This window comes from Elephantulus edwardii, unplaced genomic scaffold (assembly GCF_000299155.1).
Source record: "Elephantulus edwardii isolate Elephantulus edwardi_28Jun2011 unplaced genomic scaffold, EleEdw1.0 scaffold00171, whole genome shotgun sequence".
NCBI lineage: Eukaryota > Metazoa > Chordata > Mammalia > Macroscelidea > Macroscelididae > Elephantulus > Elephantulus edwardii.
The window spans coordinates 1,565,815-1,591,582 of NW_006399921.1; the positions used below are offsets into that span (position 1 = coordinate 1,565,815).

At 40.9% G+C, this 25,768-nt stretch overlaps 1 protein-coding gene across 1 annotated transcript in view; it reads right to left on the reverse strand.

The window, feature by feature from the left end:
- The window catches only part of LOC102859483 (chromosome unknown open reading frame, human C11orf63), a 93,551-nt gene extending 75,645 nt beyond the window's left edge, over positions 1-17,906 (reverse strand). Inside the window, exon 1 of the mRNA XM_006895605.1 lies at positions 17,572-17,906. Within this exon, the coding sequence (XP_006895667.1) occupies positions 17,572-17,906 (335 nt within the window). The remainder of the gene's footprint in view (positions 1-17,571) is intronic.
- Between the last annotated feature and the right edge of the window lie 7,862 nt (positions 17,907-25,768).

Sequence of the window (25,768 nt, forward strand, 5' to 3'; positions counted from 1 at the left end):
AATGAACTAACATGTAAAATGTCCCAGCACAGACGAAGGATTCAGTGAGTGCTGGCTACAAAAGCATGGACCAATGGGCTCCATCCCTGCTCTTGGCCTGCTGTGTGTTACACTCTGAGTTCATGGAGTAAAACTGTTGTTGTCTCTCCTCCGTCTCCATGATGGCTCTCTGGGGGTTTGTTTCTCCCCAGGGCTCATTATTTCCAGGGCACAGGTTGCCTCGTGATGTACTAAATAGTACCCTGGTGGCCTGAAAGAATTAATACTCAACTTTAAAAATCCAATTTCTGACCAGGAAGAGATTTAGGCACTGTGGAGAATCTGTTTAAATTGTAATTTAGCAAATGGGATTAAGGAATGCCAGTGTTTTCACATGATGAAATGTTTGAACAACTGCTGAAAGATGATAAGGAAGATAAAATTGAGAGAATGAAACTGTTGCAGGCTTTTGAAAAAACTTCAATACTGAGCACCCCTCCCCCCCAAAAAAGTCCCATTCTTAACTGGAGATAAAAGCAGTATTAGATGTGGCAGAAAAAGACTGATGTTTTCAGCAGAACCTACTAAATAGTCAGGGTTTGAAACAAATCAACAAAATGAAATAGTCTGAATGAGAAGATGGTTTTTGAACCAACCATTTGAAAAGAACACCCATGCATACATCAGATTAGAATCTTAAAGTGGGTTCAGACAAGAGTTGCAATCGCACTGCATCCTTTACTCCTGCTGAGCAGCATAAACTACCTTAAAATAGTCCTTTCTCCCCTTTCTGGATGGAAACCATATGTTGAAACAAAAAGACTGTGATGCTTTGCAATATCACAAACACAGAAAGCTGTAATACTTCGCAGAAACAAATGTAATGGTTGAAATAGAACATGATACTAAAGGAGGCCTTTGTGCTGAGCTTGTGTGCTAAGAAGCTCAATTGTGTTCCATGGCCCAGGTCACCACATTGGAACAAAATGAGTGTGAAGTGCTCCTTCATCAGTCGTCCTCTGCACACAAAGCACGCACCCCTCTTCCTCCCCATTTGAGAGAAAGGTTACACAGACAATGCGTACACAACGCTTTTGTTCCTGTTCAGACAACAGATGCTGGAGCGCCTCTTTAAATGCCTAGGTTAGAAATGGATGCAGAGAGGAAGGGGGCTGACTCATATGCATATGCCCTGATATTTGCTGGCTTTAATGGACTGTATTTGAGTACTTACTCTGGTAACTTCAAACAAAATAAAATCAAATCTCCATTTAATGAAGAGCCTCATATTCAGCATAGCATTCAATCAAAAAATTACTAAAATTAGAGCATGTTTCTAGTACAATTAACATCCTTTGCACTGACAATAAAATATTCAATAACTGGCCATTTTGCCTGTTGAGGAGGTGAATAAAAGCATTGCTATTAATCATTTAGCTGTTATTTATTTGCCACTTTCTTTTAAGTAGGCAGTTAAATTGAAACTGCACGTTATTATTGATTTAGGTTTAATTTAATCCTTTTAAACAGAACAATTATTCCCAATTTATATGCCATTAAATCTTTTATGCATATGAACAGCAAATTTAATTTTTGTTTAAGTTTAAAGTTTCAAATGTTGCCTTAAGGAACCATAAAAGTGGCAATTGTTGCCAAGGATTTCAGAATTCCATGTTCATCTTAATCTCCTCATCAATGGCTTTTAAATAAATAAAATGAAATAAATCCAAAAGATTAAAAAATCACTTTGCAGGTATGAAATAAAATGGTCCCACAAGTACACAGAAATGGCTTCGTGGGGGCTATCTGCGATGCAGAACATGTCATTTAATGTTCTTAATTTTACTAAGTAAAAGAAAATAAAGCCTCTGGGTCTGTGGTTTCTGCATCCACTGATAAAATATATTGGCAAGTAAAAAAAATCTCCACCCAATTAAGTTATCAAAGCAATCCCTCAAAGACTGAGAGGGACCATAAAGTGCTAATTATAAAACATTTATATTGTATTAGGCATTATAAGTAATCTAGAGGTGATTTAAAGTATATATGAGGATGTGCCTTGGTTATATGCAAATACTTGAGAATCCTCAGATTTTGGTATCTGAGTGGGGAGGAGATGGGGGAATGCTCAGGAACCAGTGTTCCATGGATACCAAGGGATTACTGTAATTGCAGTGTAAAATTCTGGTATCTCATTTCTGTTAAAATTGTTATATACTATCTAATCAAAATGGACTTAAACTGATCCAGTGCATTTTCAGGGGCAGTAATCACATGGGAGGAAACTGCTCATCTTTCTCCCACAAAGCAGCCAGTGGAGTCAAATCATGTCCCTTTGGGATGGCAGTGCAACTTCTTACCACTGTTGTTGTTGCTGTTGCTGCTATGTGCCGTCCAGTCGTTTGCGACTCATAGCGACCCTATGTACAACAGCCCTAAACCCTGCTCTATCCTGTGCCAATCGCATTGCCTCTGACACACCCATCCCGATTACCCCAGTCACTGAATCAATCCACCTCATAGAGGGTCTTCCCCTCCTGCGCTGTCCCTCCACTCTGCCCAGCATGATGTCCCTCTCCAAAGACCTGTCTCTCCTTACAACATGTCCAAAGTATGTCAGACAAAGCCCCAGAATCCTTGTCTCCAAGGAGTAGCCTGGTTTAACCCTCTCTAGGATGAATCTGTTTATTTTCTTGGCAGTCCAGGGTACATTCAATACTCTTCTCCAGCACCACAGCTCAAAGGAATGAATTCTCCTTCGATCCTCCCTAGTCAATGTCCAACTCTCTGATGCATAATAAGTGATTGCAAAGACCATGGCCTGTATCAGGCGCACCTTAGTCTCCAGAGAGACACCATTGCTCTTGAGTACTTTAAAGAGGTCCCTAACAGCATACTTGCCCATAGCAATACAATTTCCTGGCTGCTGGTGCCAAGAGTGTTGACTGTGGAGCCGAGCAAACTGAAGCTGTGAACAATCTCAATCTCTTCGCCATCTATCCTGATGCTACCAATTGGTCCAGTGGTGAGAATCTTTGTCTTCTTGACATTGAGCCTCAGTCCATACTGAAGGCTGCAGTCCTTGACCCTCTGCAGCAAGTGCATGAGGTTCTCCTCAGTTTCAGCAAGCAGGGTTGTGTCATCTGCATAACACAGATTGTTAATAGATCTTCCACCAATCCTGATGCCACACTTCTCCTCATAGACCATCAGAACTCCCTGTTAAGAGTGTTGCTGTGTATTCTTAAGTCAGTAACTGACTCGCAGCTGACCCTCTGGTCCAGTTGGTTTTCAGAGGCAGTAAATCATCTGAGAGGAGACTAGCCATTCTTCTCCTGTGGAGCAGCTGGTGATTCAAACCATATGCCTTTGGGATTGCATTGCAGGTTCTTAGCACTAGGCTACCAGAGCTACCTGTTGAAATCTGCAGTGTGTATAAATGTTGAGGGGGTAATTTGTTTTAAATTCAGTACATTAAATATTGTAGGCATTTAAGTTTTCTGTGGTTTCAGACTTATCAGGGCATGGAAATAAATGGAGACAGTAAAGACCATATATTCAATTATGTCCCTTTTAGTAACTTGATTATAATCTTCTCAATCCCCTTGACAAATTCATAGTGATGTATGTCATATAAATTTAAGTAATATTTTGTAAGGCTTTGAATTCCTTGTTTACCTATTTTAATACAGTAACGCACCCCAGTTTTGAAATGGGCTGGAAAGGAAGTCATGGCTGTCTCTAGGCGATACAACTCAGGAGTCACTGGGACGTTAGCATTGCTGGCAGAGACTCTGCCTGTAATAGACACAATTCATGCCCACACACACTCTTCACTTCCTTCTATGACTGCTCATCTGTTATGATGGCACCATGCCTGCTCTGAGGAGGACATCAGGGTGGAACCAAAGCATAGGTTGTGAGTAAATGAATCAAAAACCCCAAATGACCCAAATGAGCAAGTTGGCTCACAATTTCCAGGGGATCACAAATAAGTAAGTAAAGAGTGATTAGCTCTCAAACAAGACATAAAACCTGTAGAACAAAATATATAATAGCATATATTTGAAGATATTGGCCCACCAATTTCTTGAAATTGAGCATCTTAATAAAGGCAATAAGAAATCAACATGGAGGATTATCACTAGAAATTAGCGGGAATTAGAGTAGGTGTCTAGAAGCCTCCAGAATATCAAGAATAGAAGAGCTAGCCACAAAAGTCTTATTTCACTGTTCTAACTGGTACAAAAAAAATTCTCTATAGCACCTGTGAGGTATAGTTGTCTAGTCTCAGCTTGCATATTTCCAGCGTATTCAATCAAGCAGACAAGGGAGTTTGAGAGGAAAATGTAAATCTTCAGTTTGCTGTTATTGAGCCTCTCAGTTCAGATTCTTCAGTAATGCTCTTTAGGTCCTCAAAGTTACCATTCAATGCTTCGCATAGTTCTGAATATTAGGAATAATAATATGAAGCCATCTGAGAAAAAATTTACCACCACAGTATGCTAAAAACGCAGATTGTTATTATGGAGACCCTTTCTTACTTTCAGACAATCTGAATATTCTGTTACTAATTATGTTTCATGGTGACTACCTGCCTCTCTAGTACAAAGTGCTTTATTAGAAAAAAAAAATAGGGGAAATTCTGTGGAAGTTTTTGTTCCCAGGAGAGGAAAGTATCAGCAGATCTCAATTTTCCAATGAACAAGAATATTTCTAGTTCCTAGAGAAGTGCTCAGAAAACATAGGGAACTACAGAAAGGCTGTGAATTAGAATCAACTTACCTACACTGAGTTTGGCGTTTTGGTGTTTTGTTTTTGTTTGTTTTGTTTTGTTTTGGGGAGGGGGTTATGTTCATGCTGCCCAAAGGGAAAGAAAATCAATTTCCACTTCTTTTGAGTACACCACAGCCTTTTAAAACTTTTTATTACTTCACTACAGTTTATAGTTTTTACATAACTATTCACTCTGAACTTATTTGTTTACTGTTTACCAGAAAATAAAATTAGACCCTTTATGGAGTTGAGGAAGAATTCAGTTCTATCCTGGTTCTGCTACTTAATAAACACACTTCTTTTAACAAGTCTCTGAGCCTCTGTTCTTTACCTACAAAATGGGGTTAATAATGCCTACCTTGGAGACACCAGGCTGGGAAATGTAGAGGGTCAGAGAGAGAGAGAGAGAGGAAAACCTCAACAAGATAAGTTGACATAGTGACTATTAACAGAGGGTTCCAGCATACTGATGATGGTGAGTATGGTATAGGATAGGACATAGTTCAGATCTGCTGTCCAGAGGGTTGCTACAAGTCACAGTAGACTCAACAGCACATAAAAACAGCAGGAGACTCTTGTATGGATAAATGAGGTCATCTACAGAAAAAAAGTAACTCTACAAATGGGAGGGAGCCAATTATATTTAAGTATTTTGGTCAACTAAACCACATTAAACACACACACTATGTACTGTAGCACTGCTCTCTGATTTTTCAATTTAATATACAGGTTTCAAAGGACGCCTGGAGTGAAGAGGTTATTTTCTAATGCTCTGGGAGTTACATTGATCTCTTTCTTCACGAGTGCCAAGTGTCATAAGGCTAGTTCTGGAGTGGGGTTTAAGGATTATCACATGAAAATTCTCTCTCCACTCTTGATTCATTCACTATGGTCAAGGCTGCTCCAATTTCCATTAAGTAAAAGGCTTTCTCTAATCACATACATTGAACTGTGGCTTGGCTACAGCAAGATACAAGGGAATAATTGCTTTGAGGAGGTTCTAGTAATATAAAAACACAAAAGTAGGGCTCAAGTGATTTGTCAGGCAGCTTTTAAAATCATTGCTTATCAAGCAAGAAGAAAGAGCTTTTCCTCTTAAGGCAATGCTTTGACGAAATGTTTTTTGAACTACAGTTCCCAGAATGCCACTTACCTGAAAGATATGAAAGCATATTTGAACAGAATATTAACAATCTGAGATAATTGGGGTTTTTTGTGTGTGTGTGTGGAAATGAAAGTCTATCTTTGAACACTTCAAGGCAAATAAATCTAAATGAAAGGAAAATAGCATTCACTGAATCCAGGAATCTAATAATTTTGATATTTAAAAAAATTATTCTTGGTGAGCTCTGGTGGCCTGGTGGCAGGAAACTGCACTGCAATCCCAGAGGTGTAAGGTTCAAATCCAGATGCTCTGCTGGAGGGGTAATCTCCTCCTGTACCAGTCAGATCTGATTTGACGGTGCACACACAAAAATATTTTAAAAAAATTATTCTTTATTTTGAAATATGTTGAGCAGTTGCTAGATTAACCTTGACTCGGGCAGCTCTGATGGTAGGTAGGGCGTTGAGCTGCCAACCCAGAGGTGAATGACTGTAATCCACCAACTGCTCCTTGCTCATTGGAAGAAAGATGAGTGGCCTCCTACCATGTGATTTACTGCCTCTGAAAACCCACTGGAGGATCAGTTATGAATTGGTTTCAGCTCAGTGACACAGAAAGACAACAAAGAGCAAAAGGTAAAATCAGGTCTCTGAACCCTAGACCAGAAGCAAAACTTAACACTAGATAAGATGAGATCAGAAGAAAAGATGGCTTTGAATTGTTAGCGAGGAGTACGGAATATCCTACGGACTGCTAAAAGATCAAACACGTCTGTCTTGGAGAAAGTGCCACCAGGGTGTCCTTTAGAGGCAAGGGCATTGAAGCTTCATCTCATATTCTTTGGGCATGTAGTCAGAAGGGAACAGTCCTTAGAGAAGGACATTATGCTGGGAAAGGTAGAGGGTCAGCGTGAAAGAGGAAGACCCTCAATGAGAAGGACTGACAGAATGACTATTGGCTTGAGCATGGGGGAGATAGTGAGATTGCCATAGTTAACTTGAAGGTACCTTACAACAACAATGGATCATTGGTTTTATTTTTTCATCTTAAAAGAGCCAAGAATGTCTACCCATTTGTAGATTTTTCCTTTCCATCGTGCCCATTTTGTAAATAAACTTTAAGAACTTATTACCAGGGATACAAAACAACTTGTGCATGAAGCCAAAACCCCTGCATTTCAGCACCACCATTCATTAGATATAATAGGTATAGCATTTTTACCCACATATGTAATACTATAAGATATATAATATCTCCCAATCTGTGGCTTCCCTTTTTATCCTGTGGAAGAAGTTTTTGGATGTGCACAGGGATTTAAGTCTTAGAAGGTCCCATTCATCTATTTTTATCCTCTCCTGGTTGTAAATTTTCCAGGATGCTTGAAAGACTATATATGTTGTGGATTAAGATTTCTAGAGTTCTTCCAAGCTTTTCTTTAATGAAGCTTAGAGTCCTTGGTTTTAGTCCGAGGCCCATAATCCACTTTGAATTGGTTTGTTTTTTTTTTAATTGGTTTTTGTGTATGGAGTGAGGTGTGGATCTTGCTTGAGTTTCCTGCAGATAGTTTTCCATTTTTGCCTGCAACATTTGTTAGAAAGGCTGTCATTAATATTTGGTAATGATATGTCTGACAAGGGACTTATATATAGAATTTATAAAATACTTGAGCACCACAACAAGATAAAAGTAAACAATCCAATTGGAAAATGGGCACAGGATATGAACAGACACTTCACCAAAGAAGACATTCAGATGGCTTAACAAACACATGAAGAAATGTTCAAAATCCGTAGCTCTAAGAGAGATGCAAATCAAAACAACTCTGAGATATCATCTCACCCCAGTCAGAATAGCAAAATTTAACAGAACAGTAAGCATCAAATGCTGGCGAGGTTATGGAGAAACGGGAACCCTTATTCACTGTTGGTGGAAGTGTAAAATGGTGCAACCACTGTGGAAGGCAGTGTGGCACTTGCTCAAAAAGTTGCAAATAGAAATATCATTTGATCCAGCATTTCCACTACTGGGAATATAACCCAAAGAAACCATCACCCAAGAAAATATATACACACCCATGTTTATTGCAGTTTTGTTCACAATAGCAAAGAGCTGGAAACAACCCAAGTGCCCATCAACAAACAAATGGAAAGAGAAGCTCTGGTATATACACACAATGGAATACTACTCTGCATTGAAAAACAAGGAACTCATGAAATATTATGCAAAATGGATGACCTAAAGGACATTATGCTGAGTGATAGATCTCAGTCACAAAAGGACATATATTGCATAGGGCCACTGTTGTAAAATGGGACTGACATCAGGGTTGAGGGAAAACAGAAAAAGAGGAGAGGAATGATAAATTTTGCATTGAAACAGATGAGGGAGAGATCTGTTTTAAATATTTGTTGTTGTTAAGTGCCGTCGAGTCTCAGGCAACTCATAGCGGCCCTATAAAGGAGAGTCCTCAACCCTTGGGTGCCTTTCATCCTCTCTCCAGGTTCATAGGGTTTCCGGAGGCAAGCTATTACAGAAGTGGATGCCACTCCTCTTTCCAAGCTTGTTTTAATCGGGGAGCTCCACCCCACTCTCTGTCCGCATTGGGTAGCCAATCATTAACGCATTTGACACACCAGTGTCATGGTGTTCAGCCTCACAGCAACCGAAAGTGAAAGCGGTATGGCAACTTGTACATCAGGGCTATATGACCTAGAGGAATGTCTGGGGATATATGAATGGGTATTCTTGTCATTACAGAAGTCCAGAGTGACGGCTGCATAGCGGGGTGAACTTTAGGGGAGGGATTGCATACTGATGAAAAAGTTTTTCTTTTTCTTTTCAAAGAGAAGAGTGATTTGGGAAGGGGGCAGAAAAGTGCAACAATGAGTGACTGGAAATCCTAAGTCTCTGTAAACTTTCATTAAAATAAATAATTTTTTAAAAAAAGATATATAATACCTCAAAGTTGATTTTTACTACTTTTGGAGTAGGATTCTAGTATCTCTTTATCCATGCTGCCCTGAGAATTAAATGAGATAATACAGATAAAGTTTTCAACACAATACTGAGCTCATGATAAGCCCTTGATAAATGCTATTATTGTTGTTGTTGTGTGCCTTTGAGTTGGAACTGGCCCATCGCTGACCCTCCAGTGGATTTTCATAAGCAGCTAATTACACAGGAGGAGACTGACCATCCTCCCATGGAGCAGCTGGTAGATTTGAAATGCATGCTTTGAGATTTCAGCGAGTTTACCACTAGGTCACCAAAGCTACCTGCTATTATTGTTGTTGTTAGGTGCCATCAGGTATGACTCATGGCGACCCTATGAAGTGCAGGCCTATCCTGTGCCATCCTCATCCGCTCTGACCCAGAACCCTTCAATTCTTCATTGGCACATTTTTGTTCTTTCTATCCTTACATCTAATATGTCAGCATATCATAGCAATCTTTCAGTTTATATATACAAATATATAAGCAATCTTTCAGTTTATATATACAAATATATATATATATGTGTGTGTGTGTGTGTGTGTATCCAAATATTTACATGTTGTTGCTGGTAGAGTTGTCTAAGACTCACAGCAACCTTGTGAATAGTCAATCAGAGCTTCATCACCCTCACCATCTCTCATCTGCTTAAGCTCATTGCTACAGCTGCTGTGTCAATCCACCTTGTTAAAGCTCTTTCTCTCTGACTTTCTACCTTCTTCAGTATGATGTCTTTTTCTAAAGGTTGATCCTTTTTGACAACATACACACTCAAATACTTATTCTCTCTCTTCTCTCTCTCTCACTGCTGTCGAGTCAGAACTGACTCATAGTGTACCCTCCAGCAGGTTTTCTGAAACGGAATTGTACAAAAGGAAATTTCCCATCTTCTTCCCTTGGAGCAGCTGGTGGATTTGAACCATCAGTCTTTGAGTTGGCAGCCCAACTCCTTACCCATGATGCCTTCATGGCTTCCCTAGGTGCTCCCTTATGTGTACAAACACGCACACACACATACTTATTTTTAATTACAAAAACTGTGAATACACTATAAGTAAAAATTGAATAAATACAAACATATAAAGACAGGCAGGATATATGTTGTTAAATGAAATTGCCCATCTTTCTATCACAGAGCAACTAGTGGGTTTGAACATATGCCTTGTCAGTGCAACTCCTTAGCACTAGGCTAAAGAACCCCCTAAATGATATAACTAGTTCCTAATTTTTGGTTCAGGTGGAGGAGGCTTTTCACTAGTGAGGCTGCCAAAGGCTATGGTGAGGGAGGACAAAGAGTTGAATTTGAACATGGTCTTAATTTATTTTTGGAGGTATCTGGTGGGTACTGGACAGTTATAGGCATACCATGAGGTCTAGATATGTATTAGAACATACATTCTGAGGCACTTATTTGTAAAAGGCTTAAATCTGTAGCTGAGTCCTAATTCCACTCCCATTCTTGATGTAAGTTCAGTTGCCATCTGAGTTCTTTCTGACCAGTACACCAGCTATGTGGCTTTGTCTTTAGGGAGAGTGCAGTTGAAAGTAGGCCACTTTCAGGTTGAGCGTGGTGGTGTTGTTAGCTATCAAGTGAATGTGTTGTTGGTAGCTGCTGTCGAGTGGACTATGATTCTTAGTGACTCTTCGAACAAAAGATCTGAATCCTGCCCTGTCCTGTGCCATCCTCACCATCTCTGATATACTTGAGCCCACTGCTGAGGTCGCCATGTCAATTCACCTTGATGAGAGTCTTCCTCTCTTTTGCTGACTCTCCACCCTTCCAAGCATGATAACTTCTTCCAAGAAATAGCCTCTCCTAGCAATATGCACAAAGTATAAGAGATGAAGCTTTGCCATCCTTCCCTCCAAGAAGCATTCCAGTGGCATCTTTTCCAACACATATCTGTTCATTCTTTTGGCAGTCCATGGGATAGTCAATACTATTCCCTAAGACCACAACTCAAAGGCATCGATTCCTCTTCTGCCATTTGTATTCACTGTCCACTTTGTCTCTACTACATAGCAGGTGATTGAGAAGACCATTACCCAAGTCAGGTACACATTAGTCCTCAAACTGACATTATTGATCTTCAATATTCTGGAGATGTCCCTGACAGTGGACTTGCCCAAAGCAATATGTCTCCTAGTCTCCTGACTATGATCCACACAGTTAAGTGCATTTGCATAGTAAAACCAACCAACCAACCAACCACAGATAGACATTCTTCTGGTACTCTCTGCTTTCAGCTAGGATCCATCTAACATGAACAATGATATGCCTGGTGCCTTGGCCTCTTCTAAACCCAGTTTGAACTTCTCTGCCAGTTCTCTGTCAGTGTAATGTTCCAGTGGGTGATGAATGATCTTTGGCAATATTTTGCTTGCAGGTAACTGTGGTTTTGTGCCAGTGAGTTGGAACCAAACTATAGTTGACCCTCCAGCAGGTTTTCAGAGGCAGTAAATTGCACGGGAGGAGAATGCCAATCATTCTTCCTTGGAGGACATAGTAGATTAGAACTCTGTGCCTCTGGGGCGGCAGCACAGCTTCTTACCACTAGGCCACTGGGCCACTAGTGCAGATGTGCTCAGGACTTGCTTGGGGATGTCCTTAATTTGTGAAAAACAGCTGCATGCTGTCTAGGTCAAGTTAAAAGTTGGGGTACTGATGACAGTGACTCAGGGCCTACTGGTCATGACCACCCAAGATCCCAGAATCCATCCTGTAAAGCTTTCTGATCTATAGGTAAGGCTCTCTGAAGTACAGTTAGGTACAATGAAGATCTCTTGTTCACTTCTGTAGTCTCATTTGTAACTATGACAGACTGTATGTAACTGCCCTGGTCACAGCCTGGAGATTATTACCTTTCTCTCTACATATGAACTGTATAAATGAAAGCCATGGCATAATTCGTTGGAACTCCTTTGGTGCCATACTTATTTCCCTTACTCTGGAATGAAATAATTCTGTCTTGTTTTGTGTTATGTCTTAAGAAAAGGGTCACTTCTAGAGAGAGACCTTTCTTATTTGTTTGAATTTGGGGTGCCTTTTATCCTTAGAACAGGTACAACCTGTTTGGGGTTTCAGTTTTCTGATTTAGTAAATGGTGATGATACTATCTAACTCTTAACATTATGTAGATTGAATGTGACAACATATAAAGCAATTCAGAAAAGGCTAAAAAGCGAAATGTTATTTTTGAGTGTGCTACATTTTGGAATTACTGTTAATAAAGCTTTTCCTTCAGTCACTTACTTTTCCAACCAAAAGTCTGAAATATTTGTAAAGATTATGACAGCTAAAAATCAGACAAACAAAACACCCAAACCCAAACCTAGTCACCAAAGAAGTGGGGTTCAGTACGATCAGCTCTACTCTGCTAACACACGGTGTCGTCACAAGGTGGATTCAACTTGATGGTGACTAATGACAACAAATGTCTAAAGTGATCTCCTCTAGTTAACAAACATGTGAAAAGACATACCAATGTGACCAGGGGAAAAGAACGTAAGTTTACACAAGGACAGCATTTTGTGATATTGAGATGGCAAGAGTTAAAAGATAAGGTGGTTATGCAGGCTGATTATATGCCTAAAGAAACTCCTGCACATGTACCCAGGGTCACAGAGTAAAACTAAGAAAACTCAAACCCATTACTGTCAAGTTGCAAATGGCTCAGAGCTCACCTTTCAGCAGGTTTCCAAGGCTGAAGATTACACAGGAGGAAGTTGTCCAGCAAAACCACCAGTGGATTCGAACTCCTAGACACTCACCAACTTTGGGATAGCAGGGCAACTCCCTACAGACTGTGCCACTAGAGGAGCTCTTGGGTACATAGTGTTGCTCGGAACAATGCCCAGTGGAAATAACCTAAATGCTCTTCAATAGGAAAACAGATGAACTAAACCTTCATGTAACTAATACAGTAGTTAAACGTGAATGCTCTAAGGCCATACGTATCAATGAAAAATATGTAAAAACTTGAAAAATGTAAGCTGCCCTTTGAAATCTTCTGCTCAGTACTCTCCAGGAACTGCTAATTTCTTCTGTGACTCATTCTGTCCTGTCTGTGTGCCTGACTTTCTGAAACCATCAAAAGACCCTCATCCACCTCCTTGTGCTATGACAGGGCTGCACCTACTGCACTGACTGCATCCTGGACTTTAGAGATCCTCTCATTATTACCAGAGGGGGAAAGAATGGGAAGAAGAAAAGACAAATTACCTCTCAGCACTAGACCTTAGATCTGAGATCAAACTGTAGCTACCACATGAGCCTCCGCTATGACCGTACCTTTGGGATAAGTCATTTGGGTCCTGTGGGACTCCGTATCCTCATCCAATGTGTGGTGTGCTTGGACTCAGGCAGGTTGCCAGCAGCTCTGAGGCTTGATTGTAAGGAGTTGCGATGCTAACCCCAAAACATGAAGCAAATCCACCAGCTGCTCTGAGGGAGAATGACAGGTACTCTCCTCCTATGCAATTAACAGCCTCTGAAAACTTGCTGGAGGGTCCACTATGCGTTGGTTCCAACTTGACATTACACAAAACAACAACATAATCAGGACCGACTTGATGAACTTTCTCAACACTCAGAACAAACCCTCTGTGATTAATCTGGGCTTTTTAATGTGCCACAAATGTGCTACCTGAATTTTACTCTTTCAACCACACCCTATCTTCAAAACGTTGCTCACATCCTAGGCCTGCCAATAAGCCCTCTGCGGTGTAGTGAATTGTTAGTAGGACCCACTATCTTTTTAATACCCACAGAGCGAATGGCTAGGATTATGCAGATGTGAGGTACTTGTGACCCACCAAAGGGGCATGACAACTTGTTCATAATTCAAATGAGGTGCAGCTCATCGATGTGAGGTTGCACCAACCATGAAAAGAAGGTTTGATACTGTTTCTTATAGGTCATAGGATAAAGTTATAAATACTGATAAAACTCCATAAATATACATTATCATCTCTATATTAATTAATCAGACTCCCTGGATGGCACACACGGTTAATGTGCTCAACTGCAAACCAAAAGACTGGAGCTTTGACTGGTGTCCCTCAACAGGCACGTCAGAAGAAAGGTCTGGCAATCTACTTTCGAAAAATCAGTTATTGGAAATCCTATGGCCTCAGTTTCACTCTGATCTATAAGCCCAGTCAACTTAATGGCAGCTAGTTTTATTGGAATATGACTGGACAATATTAAAATAAATAAAAATAATCCTCCAAATGTGTTGCTGTCTAGTCCAGGACAATTTCCCACTGGGTTCCTGAGGCTGTAAATCTTTACAGGGGAAGACTGCTCATTTCTTTCCTACAAAACAACTACTGGATTTGAACTGCTGGCCTTTCCGTTAAGAGCCCAACATGGACTCAAGTAGGACTGCTTAATCAATATGGAAGTGCTGATTAATTTTTTTATTGTGTTTCCTTCATGTGTACTGTGATTTATACAATTTTTCATTTGCATTGTGTTTCATACAATCATTCATATACACTATTCTTCATACAATCAATCTCTATTGATCTGTGCCTATTATCACCCTATCTCTTGGAGTCCCCACTGAATCTTTCCAAAAACTGCTATCCCAGTGATCTCCACCATTCCCCCTTTTCTATCGCTATCCCTCCCTCCTCTACCCCTTTAGATTATTCACACACATCTAACTAGTTATCCTTTAATTTTTACAATAATGTTTTTATGCAGTATTTGTCCTTATGAGACTAAGTTAGCTCATTCATCATCATTCTCTCTAGACTCCCATGCTATACCGTATTTTACGAAATCATTGTTCCTTTGATTCACCTTAAAATGATCATATATGCCTTAGAAGGTATAGAGTAAGTAGGATTCTGCCCTCCATTCTTGGTGCACACCTTACTGATATTCACAGCAATGAGATGAGGTGGTCAGGGCTAGATCCTTTCACAGATGAGACAAATTGAACTGCAGAAGCATTAAATGACTTTTTTTCAAATAACACATTAAACGGCAGTGCTGGGACCAAACCAAGACCACATGACACGAAGTCCTATGCTTTTGATGTATTACAGCATTAGAGTAGGGAGCCCTGGTGGCATAGTCCACAGAGAGTTGTACATTAACCGAAAGGTGATGCCTCTCTAATGGTTCAAAGTTACCAGTGGCTCCTTGGGGGGAAGACGGGCAATCTTTTCCTGTGTGATTCACTTGTTCAGAAAACCCTCTGGAGGATCAGCTGTGAGTCAGTCCTGAGTCAATGGCAATGAGAATGAGTGAGGGTTTGAGAGCCTTTCCCTGAAACACTTCAAGATTGTTTGTGCCACTGAAGGAATTCTGTCTCACGGTGACTTCAGAGGGTTGAGTGGCACTGCTCATCAGGACTTCCTAGGCTGCTGCCTTCATGGGAGCAGACAGCCAGGTCTTGTCTCTTGTGGAACAAGTGGCCAAAGAACTGACCTTTGAGTTAGCCACAAGAGCTCCTCATGTGCTTTTATTTACCAAGCTTTCAGAGATTTCTCCATGATGGCATCATAATAATGGAGGACCTTGAAGTACAGGAAATAAGAAGAAAAGGCAAAATCCCTTAAGCGTATTTATCTTCCACAAAAACAGTTGGGAAATTTTTAAAAACATGGCTGTCTAGGAGAACATTATGCTCACATATTTCTGATTGAAATTGTTAGTATTGTTACATTTAAATAAATAAGAAAATGTAATCTATAAACAGAAAAAAAGGATATCTATCTTTGTCTCCTGCATCTTTTTCTTTGTATTTATATTGTTTCTTATTGTGGGAAGTATTTATTAATGACATTAACTACAGCTAAATGACATTAATTATACTCATCACGTGATCAACTATCACCATAGCCCATTTCTAAATTTTGCGATCATCCATTTCTAAATTGTTCTATCACCCTTAATAGAAACTTAGTGCCTCTGGGGTATGAGTCCATTCCCCTTTCCTTTTATTCCTGGTAACCACGAGGAAACTTGTGTTTCTATATATTTGCTTATTTTAGATATTTGAATTTTTTCCTCTTTTTAAAAAATTTTATTATTTTGTATGTGTGTACTGTCAAATTGTATCTGACTGGTATAGGAGGAGACTGCCCCTCCTTCTCCAGCAGAGCATCTGGTGGATTCAAACTGCATACCTCTGGGACTGCAATGCAGCTTCTTGCCACTAGGCCACCAGAGCTCCCTTTCCCCCTCTATTTTTAAAATTGTGATTTTAACAAAATTTATAGAAAAGTTGGATTTTCATCCACTCATTGTTGTACAATTTCCTCCCTCTCCAGACCCCACCCCCCATTTTGCAATCAATCTCTTATTCTGGACAGTTGTCATACATATAATCCAGAATCATATATTCCTTCTAAACAGTTCTTTCCTTCCTCTGTTACAACACAGTGTTTATGATCTATTTGCTCTTTTCCTAGCTTTCCCCTAGCCCTCCGTACCAGTCCTGCTTTATAACAGTGTTGTTATGCAGTATTTTTCCTTCTGTGACTGAGATATTTCACTCCACATAAAGTCTCCAGGGTCACTCAGGTTGTATAATGTTTAATAAGTTCATTGTTTTTCAGTGCTGCATAGTATTCCATTTTGTGAATATACCATAGTTTTTCTAGCCATTCGTTTGTTGATGGGCACGTGGATTGCTACCATCTCATTGCTATTGTGAATAATGTAGCAATAGGAGCTCGACTGGTGCAATGGTTAGTTGCTAAATGATAGGTCAGTGGTTTAAATTCATCAGCTGCTCTGGATCAGAAATGATCTGATAACCCACTCTCATCTACTTTATAGCTTGGATGGAAGCAACCCAAGTTCTTACAAAAAAATTTACTAGAGAAACTATGGTACACACACACACATACACACACACTGGGGTACTTACACAACACCAGAAAGCAATGAAGAATTCGTGAAACACTACACAACATGGATTAATCTAGAGATTATTATGCTGAGTGAAATAAATTAGTCACAAAAGAACAAATATTATATAAATCCACTGTTTAAAAGGCTAGAGAAAATTTTATATATGGAGGTAATTGTCTTTGAATAGTTACCAGGAGAGGAAGTGAAGGGGGAAGTAGAAATTTAATTAACAGATAGGAAATGCTTGTTAAGATGGGTGAAGGCAATGACAATATGAATGGAATGGATGATCAGACATTGTGTGGATTGTAACTGACGTTATGGAACAAAATGTGCATAAATGACTGGGGGGGGGTGGAATCCACAATAGGCTTTGTAAACTTCCACTCAAATCACAATTTTAAAAATGGGAGAAAAAGAATATAGCTTAGAAGATACCATAACACAGTTCTGCCATGTCCTATGGAATGGGATCATCATGTGTTAGATTCAAGTTGACAGCACACAGTAACAGTTATTTGCTATAACTGGTATCATATAGCATTTATCCTGTCACAGGCTGCTTTCACACAGCCAGTATTTCCCAGGTCTGTCCTATTAGAGCTTCATTTCCCTTTACGACTGAACAGCATAGAACTGTATGCACATACCACATTTTGTCTATTCTTTTGTTGCTGCATTTTCCCCCCATACAAAAGAAATTAATGTGGTGCCAGGTTGTCCTTGGCTGTCTGGAGACCTGGTTCTCTTTATCCAACCTGTCCTTGCTGTCTTTTCACAAGCTGCTGCAATTATTTAACAGTATATTCAACAAGTCTTTGTTCCCTCAGGCAAACCAACCCTTTACCTGTTATTCGGGCTGCTGCCCTGGGTCTGGTGCTTTTCTGTGCTGGTCATCTGGGCCACTTTGTGTCTGGCTTCCTCTTCCATCTCGCTCAGGGTTTCCCCTGAAGGGCTATCCACCTCTAAACTGTCAGCCTCCATATTGTCGTTCTGGGTTCTGCCCTCAACTTCTGATTTGCTCCCTCGAAGGACAACTTCCAAATCAGATTCCAAAGAGTCCTTTGAAATCAGATGTGCACTTTCTTTCTTAGAAGGCTGAACTGTAGGCTGGATATTTCGTTTGGTGCGAAGGATCGGAGACTGAACAGAGAGTTTAGGCGTTACTTTACTGTGACTCATGTTGAAAAATTTCAGAAGGAACAAAGGATCTTTTTCTTGCTAGGAGGAAGTGCCTGAATATTTCAGGCTGTAGGCCACATTACCTAAAAAAAATAAAAAAAGGAAATAAATACAAATTATATTTATATAACTCTGAATAACTAGGAGTCCTTGGGCTTTGAATCGTGGTCTTGAAGAAGAGAACTAAATGTCTCCTGGACAGCTACAAGAACAAACAAGTCTGTCCTGAAGGAAGTGAAACCAGGTTGCTCCTTACAGGCAAGGACAGTGAAATTTCATCTGACATACTTTGGGCATGTTGTCAGAAGGGCTTAGTCCTTGGAAGAAACACATCATGTGGAGAAGGGGGAGAGGTCAGAGAAAGAGAAGGTGATCCTTCACAAGATGAGTTGACACAGCGACGACAACAGTGGGCTCAAGCATATCAGAGATGGTGAAGATGGAGGACAGGGCAAGGTTCAGATCTGTTCTTAAAAGAGCCGCTATGAGTTTTTTTTTTTTACTTGACAGCACCTAACAACAAACAACAGGGTAGTGGTCTGAACTAACTCAGAGGTGCCTTGGAAGACAAGCAGTGTTGTTATTGTTAGGTGCCACTGAGTTGAGTATGACTCATAGAGACCCTATGAACAAAAGATTTGAAACCAGTCCTGTCCTGAGCCATCCTCACATTTCCTGATACACAAGAGCCCATTGCAGCAGTCACTGGGTCAATCCACCTGGTTGAGGGTCTGCCTCTCCTTTGCTGACTCTCCACCCTTCTCAACATCCTGTCCTTCTCCAAGCAATATGTCCAAAGTATGTTAGGCGAAGTATGTTGTTAGCCTCATCATTCTTGCTTCCAAAGAGCACTCCAGCTGCACCCTCTCCAAGACATATTTATTAGTTTTCTTGGCTGCCCATGGAATGTTCAGTGCTCTTCTTCAACACCACAGCTCAAAGGCATCAATTCTTTTTCTGACATCCCTATTCATTGTCAAAGTCTCAGATGCATAGGTAGTAATAGGAAAGACCATATCCTGAATCAGACGCACCTTAGTCCTCAAACTGACATCACTACTCCTCAATAATTTGGAAAGGTCCTTAACTGCAGATTTTCCCAGTGCAATGCATCTCCTTATTTCCTGACTGCTTGTACCAAGGGTGTTAATTGTGGATTCAAGCAAGATGAAGCTGTTGACAATTTCAATCTCCATCCATTATGACATAGCCCATTGGCCCAGTGGTAAAAATCTTTGTTTTCTTGATATTGAGACACAATCCATATTGAGGGCTGTATTCCTTGATCTTCTGCAACAAGTGCTTCAAATCCTCCTCACTTTCCACAAGCAAGGTGTGTCATCTGCATAATGCAGGCTACTGATGAGTCTCTCCAATCCTGATGCCACACTCCTCTTCACAGAGTCCAGCTTCTTGGATAAATGCTCAGCATATAGATTGAACAGCTATCAAGATAGAATACATCCCTGATGCACTCCCTTCCCAATTCCAGACCATGCAGTGCTCCCCTGCTCCACTCACACAACAGCCTCCTGCTCCAGATATAAGTTCCTCATGAGCACAATCAAGTGCTCTGGGATTCCCATTCTTCTCAATGTCAGCCACAACTTGTCATGATTCATACAGTCAAATGCCTTTGAATAGTCAATAAAGCACAAACAGACATTCTTCTGGTATTCCTTACTTTCAGCTAGGATCCATCTGACATCAGCAAGGATATCCCTAGTGCCAAAGCCTCTTCTAAATCCCACTTGAACTTCTGGAAATTCCCTATCTATGTATTGTTCCAGCCATTTTTGAATGATCTTCAGCAGTATTTTGCTAGCATGTGATATCAATGATCAAGCAGTGTGATCTAAGTCAAAAAGGTCATCGCCTTGTAAACTCTATGGAACAGTTCTACTACATAGTGAGAGAAGCAGAGACACTAATATGAAATCTCTCAATGCTAATGTTTATTAAAAAAATTAAATAAGAGAACCTTGTTGTATTATGTATAGGCTTTTATATCTAGCATTTTGTATGCCTGAGTCTAGGGAAGGTCCAGTCAAGAAACAGATTTTTGGTGGGATTGTACAATGGTACAATCATTCTGGAAGGCAGTTTGGTGTTTACTCAAAAAGGTGAACATAGAAATTCCACATGATTCAGCTATTCCATTGCTTGGAATATACTCTGAGAAAATGAGAACTGAAGCACAAACAGAGACTTGTACACCAATGTTCATAGCAGCATTATTCACCATCACAAGAACATGGTAACAGCCCAAATACCTAACCATAATGGAATGGATTGAGACATTATGGTACATTCATACAATGGAATATTAACGTGGCACACAGTAGCAATGATTTTAAAAATCACTACCTAACTTGGGAGGGACTGGAGAGCATTATGCTCAGTGAATTAAGTCAGTCCCATAAGGACAAATACTGTGTAAAAACTATTACTGTAGAATAAGTATGAAAATCCAAGGAGGTGGGGAGGGTGGAACAGAGGGGTGAGGATGGGCAGTGGGGGTGTGTGTGAGGTGGTTAATTATAGGGTTGCCCAATTTGATCGGTGGGTGCAGCAGTGAAGGAAATGGAAAAAATCCGGTGTAAAAATTTATTCGAACTTTGCAAATAAAGCAGTATAAAATAAAAATTTTTAAAAGCCCAACAAACAAACAAACAAACAAACAAACAAAACCCAGGCTCTGGTGGCGTAGTGGCAAGAAGCTGTGCTGCAATCCCAAAGCCACACGGTTTGGATCCACCAGCTGTTCTGTGGGAGAAGGATGGGTAATCTCCTCCACTGCATGTGATTAACTGCCTCAGAAAACCTGACAGAGGGTCTGCTGTCAATCTGACTTGACGGTATACAACAACAACAACTTCCCAATAACAACCAGAGCAATTCTTGTTGGTTATATTAAGGGAATCACTTGACTGCTTGTGGAAGAAAGCTAGGCAATCTCCTTCAGTGTAATTTACAGCCTCTGAAAGTCCACAGAGGGTCAGCAATGAGTGGGTTCTGACTCCTCGTAACAACAACAATGGCTGCTTGGAAGCAGATGGCTATATCTAACTTCTAAAGTCCCGCTCGAGACAAGCCTAGACAAAGTCAAGAGGTTAATTATGGAGTCATTTTGTATACCAAGGGAGTAAAATCAGTTTGCCAGGTACAGTGATGGTCATAAATAAAGTAAAAGAGGTCTGCCGGTATGTGCCCTTGAACTAGAACCAACTCACAGCTGATCAGCTGATTTTCAGAGGCAGTAAATTGAACTAGAGGAGACTCCCATCTTTCTCCCACAGAGCAGCTGCTGGATTGAACTGCATGCCTTTGAATGAGGAGCGTGACTCCTTATCAGTAGGCCACAAGAGCTCCCTAAAAAAGATCGAGGATTTGCTTTTTTGAGAAAAGACATGAGTGTGGGTTCCACAGTGAGAAGCATGAACAGGACACTATTTTTTTGTTTCTAGATCTCCTTTGGCTCACAGCATGGTTTGGAAAAGGTGTTTTGTTGTGTTTTTTATAATGAGGTTGCTTGCTTCTAAATATCAAAACTCAAATCCACTGGCTTCGAGTCAAATTCCATTCATGGTGACCCTCCATCAGGTACAAGACTGTATGTAAATCTTTATGGGAGGAAAACAACTATTCTTCTACCTCGGTGCAGCTAGTGGATTTGAACTACCCACCTTTCAGTTATCAGCCCTTGTAACACACCATGCTACCAGGGCTCCTTTGCTTCTAGATGTTGTTGTTGTATATCATCAAGCCAGAACTGACCCACAGTAACCCCCGAACAAATTTCCAGTAGCAGTAAATCACATGGGAGATTACACATCTTTCTCCAAAAGAGCTGCTGATGGATTCTAACCATTTATGTTTGTGTTGCAGTGCAATTAAGTTAGGTGGATATTACATGGAGGTTCGTGGCACAGACCACAAGGAGTTGTGCTGCTAACCCAAAGGTCGTGCCTCTATGATGGTTCAAGTTTAACAGCAACTCTTTGGAAGAAAAGATAGGAAATCTTTTTCCATGTGATTTACAGCCTCTAAAAACTCACTGGAGGATCAGTTACGAGTCAGTTCTGACCTGAAGGCAACAAGGGATTTTTTAAAGTACATTGAGCCATCATGTTACGATTGATTGCCATTAAGTCAGCATCCAACTCATGACAATTTCTGACTCTTGGTGACATCTGCACAGCGGGCTAGACAGTGTGGCTTTTCCTTGTCTGAGTTCTCTGATTTTTTTGGAAGTAGATCACTAGGCCTTTCCCCCCTAGTCTTAATCTGGATACTCCCGCTGAAGTTTATTCATCATCATAGCAACACACATCCTTGTTATAGACTACATTTGAAGCATGTCAACCAGGAGCTGAATTGACTGTCTCATAGGGAAGTCAAGAATTCTACCACTTTCTCTACTACTGCTCTTAGAGGTCAATTTTTGCTCAATTAGTATGAAATAGAATGCAATAATTATAACATCCATTCAACAAATGGTGACCTGGTAAGTTCCACCACTGATTTAAAGCAGAGAGCAGCTGTCTACTCACTAGGGAAATGCTGTCCAGGGGGAGCTTGGGGCAGAATTACGTGTCACTATGATTTCCAGAGAGGCAGCCGTGTCTGGAAGGCTGCCATAAAGACTGATGACCGCTTGTGGAAAGGGTGCTGCAAGTTCATAGAAGATTGAAAAGAAGTGATAATTTTGGATTGTGCTTCCTTTCATCTATCTACTTACTACTTTTGTTTTGGTCTGTCTTCTATCTCATGGCCTTTTTGCTGTTTCCACCCCTCTCAGTCATAGAACAGAAACCTTTACCACTAGAGACTGCAGACAAATTTGTTTCAATAGCTTAAAGTTGTTCTTTTGGCAAATCCTAACTTAAATAATATACCTTATTCCTATAACTAAGATTGCTAAGGACATGTAATGTTGACCTTGTTAATGCTCCTGGGAGCATTACTAACCCCTTGGGAGGAAAGCTCCTTAACAAACATAACAGATATTTCTATTCAAATACATAGAAGTGGTTTCCCTTTTTAATTCAAAGTTCAACAAAGTTGGTTGTTGTTAGATGCCATCAAGTTGCCTAGGACTCACTCATAGCGACCATACTGGTAGACTGACATTACTAATTATACAGTTCAACTTGATGTATTAAAGTTTCTCATTTTAAGAATGCATATTTCATTCTGCAGCATTATTTTAATACTAACAAGTTGGCTAACTATGTCTTTTGGGGGTGTTTGTGCAGATTTCCCTTTACTGAAGCTTCAAAGGATCTTAAAAAAAGAAGTGAAAATAATCATTGTAGTTCAGTTTAGAAAATTCGGCCAAGAAAAGCGGAGATTTTGGGTTTGAACAAATGGTGGAATGTGATGCCCCTGAAATTTCTGACCAAGAGAGACTGTGGATCTAAGTGTGAGAAGGGACTGATCACTTTGCTAAATAGCCCCTATGTGGTCTTGTTCATGGCATCGAAGGAAAACCAATTTCCTCACACAGGTAAAAGGAACTTAGCTAGATAAGCAAGGTGAGCCACAGAGGGAAGAGGCTGTTTTGGAGCATGCCGGAAGTGACTTGCCCGTAAGGGGCACTGTTTTTCTCCCTTTGCTTTTTTTCCCTAGGAAGAGACCTGGAACCTCCAAAGGGGGCGTTTGGGGTCCTGTAAGTGACCTGGCGTCACCTCCTGGTATTCTGGGATCGTATTCAGAGACCTAGCAACAGAGGTGCTCTGACATTCTGGGATCCTTCCCCAGCCTACGATCAGGTCGGCCACCCCTGCCCCAAATGCCCACTCGCGCAGGCGCCTTCCAGCTCTGCGTCGGGATCCAGATTCCGCAGCGTCCACTCCCGGCACCCCAGCCCGGCCCTTCCATTATCCCTACCTGGCGCGCCCACCCCAGGCCAGGAGAGCCGCTGTCACCTGCCGCCCGGGTCCTCCGCGCCGCCGCCCGGCTCCCGCGTCGCCCGCGCTGCCCTGGCGACCGTGCCGCCTGCGCTGGTGGCTCGGGCGGGCGGGGCCCGTGGCAGGGCTCGCGGGGGGGGGCAGGCTGAGCACCTGGTGGAAGCGGCCTTGAGGATGCGCCTGGGGCACCCTACGGGCCTGAGGAGGCTGGGGTGAGGCCTCCTCGACTTGCCAGTTTGTTCTGATGGAAAGAAAACAAAGGCAGGCCGCTGAATGGGAGAAAATTAATAACTACTTGGATTATCTTGCTTTCTACAAATCAAGAAGAATGCAGTTAAAGATTAAGTAATACAGCGCGAACCCCTGTTCAAACCCTTAATGTACAGCCAGTTTGAGGCCATCCACCAGAGACAGGTTGGAAGAAAGGCCTGGGGCTCAACTGTTGCAAAATCAGTCTTTGTAAACCCGGGGAAGCACAGTTCTACTCTTGCCACACATGGGGTCCCCATGGGAGTCAACTCCACTTGCTGTGGTACCATCGAGCAGACTATGACTCACAGTAACCTCTCGATCTCTGACATACTCAAGTCCATTGTTAGACCAACAATGTCCATCTATCTTGTTGGAGTTCTTCCTGGCTTCCTCCGTTCCTCGGCCTTCCCAAGCATGTTGTCTCTTTCCAAGGGCTGGCCCCGCCTGATAACATGCCCAAACTATGTTAGTTGAAGCTTTACCATCCTTGCCTGTAAGGAGTAGCCTACTAAGACAGGCTTGTTTGTCCTTCTGGCAGTCCATGGGATATTCAGTACTAAACACTACAATTCAATTCCAGCAATACTTCTGTCCTCCTTATTCATTGCCCAATCTTCAGATGCATAGGAAGTTACTGAAAAACGCATGGCTTGAATCAGGTGCACTTTAGTCTTCAAACTGATATCATTACTCTCTAGCACTTTGGAGAGGTTCTTCACAGCATATTTTCCCAATGCAACAATCTTTTCATTTCTTGACTGCTCCTACAATGGGTGTTGAATGTGGATCCAAATAAAATGAAATGCTTGACAGCTTTAATCTTTTCTGCATCTTCCATGATGTTGCCTGTTGGTCCAATAGTGAAGATTTTTTTCTTCCTCTCTCCCCACCCCCTTTTTCATTTTCTTGATGTTGAGACGTAATCCAATATGTAATACATATTGAACGTTGTAGTCTTTGATCTTCTGCAGTAAGAGCTTAAAATCTTTTTCACTTTCTGCAAGCATGGTTGTGCCATCTGGTAACTTGTAAATGACTTGAGGCTATCACAAAAGAAGAAATTCATATGGCCAATTAATATTTGCCTCTTAAAAAATTTGCCTCTTATTGAAAAAATTCTCAATTATTAATATTTAGGAGAAGGCAAATTAAAATTAAAACAAGCAGTACCACCCTGCACTCACCAGATAGACAAACCTGAAGAACTCTACCAGTGCTGAGTGCTGGGGAAGGTATTGAACAAAGAGCTCACATATATTGCATATGGAAGTATTAGCTAGTGCGACCTTTTTGGGACATTATTGTAAGGTGCTGCCCAGTTGACCACTACTCATAGCAGCCTTATGAAAAACAGATAGAAACCTTGCCCTAGCCTGCACCATCCTCACAATCGCCTCCCTGTTCGAGCCCGTTGCTGCAGTCACTATGACAATTCAGGCAATCCATCTCCTGTTGAGCGAACCTCTTCCTTGTGGACTCTCTACCCTATCAAGCATGATGTTCCTTTCCAAGGACTTTGAGAAATAGTTTGATATTAGGCATAAAATAGAAGGTTTTTATACATTATAGTCTAGCATTTTTCGTTTTAGTTGTTAACTCTAAGAAGTGTATGCTTTTTTTTTAACCAAAGCAAAATTTTAATATGACTTATCTGCCAACTGACTGGAAGAGATCTATATTTGCTCCAATTCCAAAGAA